At 40.1% G+C, this 10,530-nt stretch overlaps 1 protein-coding gene across 6 annotated transcripts in view; it reads right to left on the bottom strand.

The window, feature by feature from the left end:
* Ambra1 (autophagy and beclin 1 regulator 1) overlaps positions 1-10,530 on the bottom strand; it is a 225,702-nt gene that overhangs the window by 107,749 nt on the left and 107,423 nt on the right. For all 6 annotated transcript variants that reach the window (XM_004626987.2, XM_004626988.2, XM_004626989.2 and 3 more), the window contains 2 exons: positions 5,783-5,863; positions 5,248-5,348 (listed from right to left, as the gene is read on the bottom strand). In XM_004626987.2, coding sequence (XP_004627044.1) covers positions 5,248-5,348; positions 5,783-5,863 — 182 coding nt within the window. The remainder of the gene's footprint in view (positions 1-5,247; positions 5,349-5,782; positions 5,864-10,530) is intronic.

Below are 10,530 nucleotides of genomic sequence, written 5' to 3'. Positions count from 1 at the left end.
AAATCTTTAAAAAAAAAAAAAGAAAAGAAAAATTATAGGATGGGGTAATTCTGTCTCACATCAGTAAACAGACATAAGATGATTACACAAAGCAATGTTAACTGCTGTGTCTGTTTTCTATGTGGATGTGCTGTATAACAGTCGCACAAAGGAGGAAGGAAAGAGTAGAGCTACAGAGCTACAATGTAGCAGTGATTCTGTATCTTATTAGAAGTCTGTAATAAATCTGAAAGAGACCCTTACAAAATATAGTTCAAAACTCAATAAAGGTATTAAAATGGTACATTAGATGGTATCCATTTAATATAAAGTCATAGAAAAACATGAATAAAGAAGACATTAAAGTCGGGGATGTAGCTCAGTGCACAGCACCTGTTTGGCAAGCACAGTGTCCTGAGTTCAACTGCTGGTTCAAAACAAGACATTTACGCTAACCATGGTGGGGCATGCCTGTAATACCAGTATTCAGGAGGCTGAGGCAGGAGAACTGTCATAAATTTAAGGCCTGGGCTACACAATGAGTTTAAAACCAGCCTCAATTAGGGAGTGAGCCACTGTTTCAAAAAGGAAAAAAAAAAAAAAAGGACAAAAATATAAAAAATAAAGCAAAATGACAGGTAAAAATCAATAACATTATCTGTGAATGGATCAAATAATTCAAAGACAAGATTCAATTATACGTTTTCTGTAAGTTATACACTTCAGATTCAAAAATCTAGGTTAAAAGCAAAAAGATGGGAAAAGATACATCACAATCAATAACTATAAAACAGTTTAAGTATACTGATTAAAACTTACTTTAACACAAAAATATGACTAGAGACAGAGGGACATTTTATAATGATCAAAAGTTGTAAGAATTATGAATGCACATGCATATAATGACAACATGCCAAAATATATGAATCAAAACCTGACAGAACTAAAGGGATAAAGACACTACAAAGGGTCGGGGAGATGGCTCAGAATAAGCGCTTGCCTGGCAAGTGCAAGGGCCTGAGTTCAATCCCCGGTTCCACACACACACAAAAAAGACACAACAAAACCTGAAAACTTCAACATCACACAATAATAAACAGGATAAGAAAATAAGAATATCAGCCAGTATATACATAACTTGAACAACACTATCAACCAAGTAGTTCTATTTGACACCTACAGAACTCTAGCTAATAACATACATTCTTCTCAAACACACAGGTAATATTTTCTAGGGCAGGTCATAAACTAAGCCAAAATATTCTTATAAATTTAAATAATTGAAATAATTCGAAGTACATTCCTAGGCCACAGTGAAACTAAATTAAAAAAATCACTAGCAGAAGGAAATGAGAGTAATTCACAAACATGTAAAAATGAACAATATATTCCTAAACAACTAATGGGTCAAAGAAATCACAAGACAACTTAGGAAGATTGAGCACAAAGCCACCTCTAGCCCAAGATACTTACCAGGCTCCAAAGGCCTTTGGGCAGGAGCAAGAAAATCCTGACACTTCCCATTGATTTTAATCAAAATACTAAATTAAGGCCCACATCTGCTAAAGCAGATGCTCATTAGGATGAAAGTCAAAAAGATTATGTAGGGAAGATCACTAATACTCTGTGTGACCCAGGTCCCTATTCTTCAGAAGTTTTTTGTTCTTCCAGTAATTATGAGGAGGCTGTCAAATGCGAGGGCTTCTCATTTCACTTTTATGAGGCCTCAAATATGCAGGAAAATATTTTAAGCTTAAGAACCTTTTGGCAGATATTCCCTATTTGATGAACTCAAGAAAAATTGCACAGAAGACCGAAGAGAGGTCTTGACTCATGAGTCCAGCAGACCTGGCTGCAAGTTCCAAGTCTGCTTCTCATGGTGTCATACTGGCCAAGTGGTGTAACTTAAGCCTTAGTTTTCATCCATGCAGAATGGAAATGGCACCTACCTCACAGAGTTGACACAGTGATTAAAGACGATAACACATGACAAAGCACTTAGGATGGTACCTGGCCCTTTGCAGGCAGTCATTTCCTTTGTTTCAGTTGCTGTAATTACTAAAGCTGTCTACTAAAGAGTCAGCAGGGGGAGCTCTCTAGACTTCTGCATGTTTCCCCAAATACATACCTGCTAGAGTTATAGCAGCTTTAAATCTACTTATACTTGTTTTGAGTATGGGCCTAGATTGGTTCTGACCTGGGTTAAAGGGTTGCTGAAAGCCACCAGCAACCTATAGAATTTTTTAAAAGAAGGGTGAAGAGATGAAACTGATCAGACTATCAGGATTACTGCTTGGTAACTTCTGTTTTCTATCACTCCAGGCTCTTCTGGCAGAAGACCAAACCAATCTTAATTTTTCAAATTCATTTTTTCTTTATCATTAATTCATTAATTCATTCATTCATTCATTTACTTGGTACAGGGTCTAACTATGCAGCTTGGACTCACAGTGATCCTTCTGTCTTAGCCTCCACAGGTGTATGCCACCATGCCCACGTTTAGTGGCCAGCACGGAGTGCCTGGGGTTCTGGGGCTGACATGGCATGTGGTAATGGGGACTGAACCTAGATCCCTGAGTTTGCCAGGCAGGTACTTAGACTGCCGAACTATCTCTCCAGCCCCTCAAATTCATTTTTATTGATGTTTCTGAATAGGTTTTGTTAGGGCCCACTTGATATTCATTTGTGACCATGTGACCACAGCGATGGTCACATCTTTTAAAACTGCATGTATGTGTCTGCTTTGTGCCTCCATGCCTGCCAAATATCTATGCTTCACCCCTGCAAGAAGTGACTCATTATCCAAAGAATCCAATAATATTTTCAGCCAAGAGATGAACACTAAGATTAAGTATGGCTCGCCACTGAGACTGAACAATAGGAGAGCAGGCCTCATAGCTATCTTTATTTACCTTCGTGGCCTAGAACACTGCCTGACACACAACAGTTGCAGAACAAATATGTGCTCAAAAAAAAAGAAAGAAAAAGAAAAAAAAATGTGCTGAATGTAATTGTTTAGAGACCGTCACAACCTCATTCCAATCATACACGAGAAAGTGCCTTTCCAGGAAAATTGGGAGTGCTTACTAGTAAAGGGCCAATTTCTCTTTCACTCAGAAAGCCATTATTACAGCAGCTCAATTACATGATCGCAAGTTTAATAAAAGCAAAACATCTGTATCCAGGAGGACAAAAAGGCTTGGGAAACAACTATTACATAACAAGATTTTCTCCAACAAGCATCACTGGGTCATAAAAAGCCATGTCTAGGAACTACTTAAAACGGAAGAATTTAAAAAAATTCTGAAGGTTAGTCAAGTTCCCTGAGAGCTCTTTCTCTCTTCTTGATTATGGTCCTGAAAAACGAACATTAATTTGATGCTGTGTCTGTTAAACAACTGCAGGGAGGCAGCCTAGGCAAGCAGCTTGGACATCTCACCCTGGAGCCCACAGGCTGCTGGGCTTCAGTGCTGCCTGGCTGCGTCAACCTGGAGGACTTGATGCTCTGGGTTTTAGTTTCTGCCACTGTTACTTAGGTTACATCACTCATCTTACTGTACCATAGGACAGAAATAGAATGTGTATAAAGCACTTAAGATCTTCCCTAGTACACAGCAAGTGCTCGATAAATGTTAAGCATTTGTTGGTGTTATTATTGTTGGTATTTCCTCAAAGAAAGACAAAAATTACACAACTGCCAAAAAAATCTGAAACAGTAATGGCAAACCTTTTGGAGCTTTCAGTGATAACAAACATCCTGCTGCTGTGGTGTTGGGTGGGGGAGGCAGATGTTTGAAACAAATATGAGTGGCCAGGAGCTGATAGGCTGAAAGTGATTAACTACAAGGATAAGCTTCTACATGCCTTCTGCTAAGCCATGAAACTCCCCAAGGTGAGGAGAGGTCCAAGGCCATAGGGTTTGTCTAACAGCCAGGGCTGGAACTTTCCTCAGATGAAGCTGGCAGATTACTGTGGTATAGTCTGCAACCTCGCCAGCTCAGGGCTTGCAAAGCTTTTGTGACTGGCAGAGAAAGTCCTGAGGATTGTGGGATTTCTAGGCTCCATTATTAATTGGGTCAATGATGCTACCCTGGGGAGGCCAGATCCAATGGGCTACAAGCTATCACAAATATTCACCCTGTCTCACCAGATCTCTGTACCCTTGACAACCACATCTCTGTACCTTTAGCCACCACATGGCACAGGCTATCTACAACAGAATTTTATGAGGTTTTTCATTTGATTTGCTCTTACAATGCTGGGAATCACACCCAGGACTACATAATACAAACCACTCTGCACAAGGCTACCCTGCCAGTCTCAAAATGTTTCATAAAGATATTTACTAAGATGTAACTAAATGTAGCTTGAATTTTATACCTTTTATGCCTTTCCATACATAAACTTATAAGGTAGCAGTGTACAGAAGGGAAAGGCAGCAACGTTTGTCATCAGAAGCTGTTGGACATACCATATCTCACAGCCTGGTCACATAAAACTTCAGAGCCCATAAAAATCTGGCCCAGTATGAGGGCTGGCCAAATAGCTCAGAGGATTAAAGTGTCTGCTTAGGCAGCTGCAGCGCTGGGATTTGATCCCGGGCACGCTGTGCCAGCCCTGCCCCCGGGGCACGCTGAGACCTCGGATTGAGACTGGGTGTGGTGGTACATGTCTGTAATCCCAGCACTTGGGAAGCTGAATACAGGAAAATCACTGAGTCCAACCTATTTAGTGAGACCCTGTAGATCCTGTCTTAAAATTTAAAAAAAAAAAAAAAAAATCTGGCCCAGTAGGGCTTTTCTAGCCCATTCTCTGTTCTATAAAAAGTTCTGATCCAGCTCAAAGGGTCTCTCCCCCATCTAAACCCTTCAAAGAGTCCACCATCACTGGAAATCCCATGCACTGACAGCAGCAAAGGGTTGAAGAGGTGTGTTAAGCTCCTAATTAAATCACAGGATCCAGCTCATGAGTATCTCCTCAACCAAAACATGAACAAGACACCTTATTATTCAATTAAAAGCATAGCTGAAATTTAATTGCTAGATTAAAAAACAAACAGTTCAAACATTTTAACAGAAAGTCTGAAAGAAACAAGAATAAGAATGAAAAAGATGTTTCAACCCTGTTGTTTACTGCCTTGATGTAAGGAACCAAGAAAACAGTTTTCAGCCAACACACTATTACACCAATACAAATTATAGGACCAAAAAGCTTTATCTGACTCCCTGCCATCTGACAATGTAAAAATCCAAAAAATCATTTCCTTACCTGCCAGGACCCTGTTAACAGAAGAGTGCGTAGCCAACCCAGGCTGTCCACGTTCATGAAAAATCCCAGCATAAGGCAAGTACTCAGGCAGCAAAAAGCGCCTACAAGAAGGAATCATGTATGAAAAGCTTACTGAAGACTACCACAAAACAAGGACATTTGCCTTCAAAATTCTAGACTAAGGGATACACCAAACCTAAAAAAAAAAAAAAACAAACTACAGAAACTCAGAAAGGTATGAAAATTCCCAGGATTTGTCCTTTTATGAATTTGTATTTCCTTCCTGCCCTTCTAAAGTAATCCCACCCAATCATACCCAAAGCCTCCAAGGCTTCTATGTTTCAACAGGATGCTCCAGTACCAGTTTGCTCTCTCTTTGCACTGGGGTTAATCATTTCCTGTTAGGTCTTCAGGTGACAGGGTGGGAATCTAGGCTCATTAGAAAGTAATTCCTGATATAGATAATCCAAAGATCCCAAAGTAGGTTTAAAACTAAATCCCAAGCATCTTCTGTTGTTCACAACCCAGTTTTTACCTTGGAACGAAGCGTCCAAGTGAAGGTGCAGACATCCGGGCATTACGGGGAGCTCGGTGCCTGGATCTATCACCATTATCCCTAGAGGAAACAAGAAAATTACACATAGGAGAGTCATTAAGAAAAAGTCAGGCATGATGGCACACACCCATAATTTTAGCATCTAGGAGACTGAGACAAAAGTATAATGAGTTTAAGGACAACTTGGGCTTCATCCCTGACACAGTCCTAAAAGCAAAAAGTCAGAGCGGGAGGGACCTCTGAGACATAGAGAAACACTAAAACACAATCATCCACAATTCCCAAACTAAATTCCTATTGAGGGGAGGAGTCTATAGACATCAGTCATCTGTTGTCTCACTAATTTGGGTGGTATATTACTATAGCACATTTCTGGAAAACCTCTACTAGAAGCTTGTTGAGCATTTACCAATAGTTCAGGAAAACAGGAGGATTTTTCTTGAGTCAGTGTGGTCTTTGAACCTGTGATACCTGAAAGTGAAGCCAAGTTTAGATTTTAGGACTTGAAACATAAACTTGCAAACAGTTATCTTCAGATGAATCAGTGATAAAGAAAAGTCAGTGATAAAGAAAAAGATTGTAGCTAGGTCCTTCTTTGAAAAAGGCCAAAAAACTAACAATGGTTAACATTAGAAAATACAATCATAGGGCTGGGATATAGCTTGGTGGCGTAAGCACTTAAGTAAAAAGAAAAAAGTCAAGATGCTTTTTTTATGGACATTAAAACAAGTATAATAATCAGCATGTATTTATCCAGTACAGAGGTTACTGTATCTAATTTAATCTTTCTAGCTACCCCATCGAGTATTATTAGTTCTGTTTTACAGACAAGACTAAAAATCCAGATAGGCAAACACCTAAGGTTACACAACGAGAAAGTGGCAAAAGCAAGACTCGAGGAAGATCTTTCTGCCATACTTCACTGCTTCCTACAAGAAAAGAAAAAGGAACTTCATGTGGCTTTGTTTCCAATGCATCACAGGAACAATAAGCCAAAGGGCACAGACTGGACAGAACAGTTAATTAGCTGCTTAAACAACGCCACAAAATAAATGAACTTCTGAGAGCTGAATTGGGACATTTTCTGAATTCTTCCTGTGGATTATCATCAAATCAATGAGATAATCTTCAAACCAACCCTGGAACCAAAGTTAAGGCAACACTTTGATTTTTAAGTGGGCCATTGGGAGCTGTCCAAGGTTGAAACAAAAGCCATGATGATTTTTGTATCTTGGTAGATTGGTTGCTAGGCATTAAGAGAAATCAATACAGGGATATTGGGAAGTTCATCTATTAAAAGTCAGTATTTGGTGGTTTTTATTTTCCCAAAAAGAGAAAGCACATGACTGTTTCCCTTAAGATATCACATTCCTTGGGCTTGAAACACTATATATAAAAGAAGGAATAAGCCGAAAGATATAAGACTAAATAGAAAGTAAAGAGGGGGCTAAAAAACATAATGAGATCAAAAGTTCTAGTTCTAGCTGGATATATGGTACACATCTATAATTCCAGCACTCAGGAAGCTGAGGCAGGAGCATCACAAGTTGAAGGCCTGTGTGATCTACATAGCATGTTCAAGGCCAGGATGAGCCACACAATAAGAGATCCTGTCGAGAGAGAGAGAGAGAGAGAGAGAGAGAGAGAGAGAGAGAGAGAGAGAGAGAGAGGGCTGGAGATGTATCTGAGTGGTAGAACACTCACAGGTTTAATTGTGAGTACTAAAACTAGTGGGAAAAGAAGGAGAGGGGAGGGGAGAAAAGAAAGAAACAAGACTGACAACCAAGCTAAAAAGAAGTGCTGGGCAACAAATTCAATGACTCCATTTCACAGCTCTCACAGAACCGCACTATGGAGCTGACAATTTGCTCCTACAAGGCCAAAGAACCATGTCCTTCTGGACAACAAAGAATCCTTTATCTGGTATCAGCCAAGGAGGGTAGGGGAGGAGACACCAGTGCCCTGAATGGCACTGAAGAGTCTCAAACACCTGAGGGTGACACAGAACTTAGTGAGAAAATACAGAAAGACAACTCAGAACAATGGACAAACACTAAGGCTGGGGAAAATGTGAACCCTTACAACATACAACACACTCAACCAAAGGACAAACTTCTTCTGATATTAAGCCTAAACGCAATCAGGTTCACTATGATTCAGTTTCTTCATTTAAAAAAAGGAGGGGGGGATTAAAATAGTTTTATGTTATATGTAATTTATACCCCCCCCCAAAAAAAAGAGGATAATAGGAGGAGCCTAGGATATGGCCAGCACAAATGGTTTTAAGGTGTTCAGTGATAACTGGAGACTTGGGAGGCTGAGGCAAGAGGATCACTGCAAGTTCCAGACCAGCCTGGGGTACAAAGTGAGCTCTAGGACAGCCTCAGCTGCACAGGGAGACTCTGTCTAAAAAAAAAAAAAAAAGAAAAAAAGAAAAAAAAAATCTGGATAATTCTTTTTTTAAAGGAAAATAATGAGATCAGCTCATTTAGGTATAAGGAAAGTCTCAGGCAGAAGGACCATAAAAAAACAATATACTCTGAATGGAAGTGTTGGTGTTGGGCCTCAGCTTAACATCTTGGCTAAAGAAGGAAAAGCAGGAGATAAGTGGCATCCCAACTGACACAGAATCCTTGCTACTCAGAGGGTTAGGACTCTAGCAAAAGGAAGAGGAAGTGACAGGGCAGGAGCAGAATGGTTAGCAAGAGAAAGAGCGTGCTGAACACACGGATGAAACAGTCTGTGGGTAACAAAAGCCTATGGGAAAAACAAATAGCTTAGACATTTGTTGACCAGAAAAACCTTGAAAACAAGAATAGGTTAAGGTGGGAAAGTAAGAATACCCAACCAAAGGACAAGTCATACAAAAAAGAAAGTGTGGTTTTAGCACTGGCAGACATAGATGCTGGAACAAGGATACGGGTCTGAAGAAACTAAAAGTGAAAAGGGTAACTACTCTCTAGTCTGTTATCTAGGAAAAAAGAGCAGATTCAGAGACAAAGAACTGAAGCAGGAAAACATATCTCAATGTACAAGTCAGGGGAGGAGAGGAATGATGAGAGTTCAAAGAAAAGACTAAAGGAATTAAAAGTACTTAATATAATGCTATATCCAGAAAACTAAGAGTCTACCATTCATTTTGTGCAGATGTATGGTCAACATACACCAAGACCTCATGAGCTAGAAAGAAGCAAACCACGTCAGGCAGACTGAGTAGTATGGATGAGAGGGTGTTTGTCAAAGGAGCTGCCAGGGGGAGAGGTGGGGCCAGAGGGACAATTTTTGCTCTAATACCACATAGCCAACATCCTTTTTCAGGAAAAGTAGGCCCTGAAAAAGTGAAAACCAGAGCACATAAATATGCTGGTGTTGCTTTTCCAAAACAGGAGGAACACTTTTCAGGGAAACACCAGAGGAACCCTCATCAATTTTAACAGCCAGAAGCTGCCTTTAAGCCAGCAGGACAGAAGCTGGCTGAGTTATTAATGGCTTTCCCAGTTGCTGAACTCTGTGCATCTCTAATTAATCCTCACAGAGGCATTTGGGATGGAGAGGAGGAAAAAAATCTAAAATTCTCTTGTAAATGATTTTGCAAGGAAAAAAATCGCTCAAACAATCAAGTTTCTGAAATGAATGTTGAATAAGAGAAAATGTGTCTCCAGGATGGGAGACACACAACATCAACTCTTCTGCCTAACGTCCAGGATTACTGACTCAGGGAGAGGCTATAACATATAAGAAAGAAAAAAGGGGCTGGTGAGATGGCTCAGTGGTCTAAAGCACCTACTTAGAACAAGCTTAGCAAAGCACAGGGGCGGAGTTCAATCCCCCAGCACCACATGCCAGCCACCCCCGCCCCCTGGTGGGCTGAGCTGGACACAGACACAGACACAGACACAGACACAGACACAGACACAGACACAGACACAGACACACAGAGACACACAGGTCTCTCAAAACTGCAGAGCTTTAATTTTTCTTCAAGGAACAGTAATTTAAGAGATAATACCACTTACAAATTCCTCTGTTCCTTTATTCTACCTTTTAATTTCATCTGCCTACATTATGCAAATCCATATTCATATTGTACATTTTATGCTAAAAAATAAACATATAAATCTAAGTGGTTATGTCTTCCTCTCCACACCTCCTGGCTGTTTAATTCTTTCCTTCTGCATTTTCCCCTTTTAAGCCTAGGCACAATTCAGATATATTCTACTTTCTTTTGCTACATCCACTAAAATATTCACATGTATTTTATTTGCATGGAAAGAGTACTGATTCAAAATCTGCCAAGCAATATTACACATTTCTTTTTCTTTTTTTCTTTTTTTAATTTTAGGGAAGGGTCTAGAGGGTGTTTAGGGTCTCACTACTAGATCAGACTTAGTGATCTGCCTGTTTACCACCTCCCAAGAGCTAGGATTACAGGCCCGCGCCACCACACCCAATCTCAATTGCAGTCTCAGTGTGCCCTGGGTGTGGCGCTGGCACAGCAGGCCCGGGAATTGAATCCCTGGCCCCTGCACCTGCTTGCAGGTGCTTTAATCTGCTGAGCTATTTGGCCAGCCCAATATTATACATTTCTAAGCAATAAGTCAAAATCCTTGGTAAAGAGCTAGTATTAGGTAGGTATATATATATATATAATTGAGTTGTTTCAATTTTCTGTTTAAGTTGAGGAATTGTTTTTGCTGCACTCCTTACTCCCATACCCACATACCTGT

This window comes from Octodon degus, unplaced genomic scaffold (assembly GCF_000260255.1).
Source record: "Octodon degus isolate 3935 unplaced genomic scaffold, OctDeg1.0 scaffold00018, whole genome shotgun sequence".
Classification (NCBI taxonomy): Eukaryota; Metazoa; Chordata; class Mammalia; order Rodentia; family Octodontidae; genus Octodon; species Octodon degus.
This window is presented reverse-complemented; position numbering and strand designations above follow the sequence as displayed.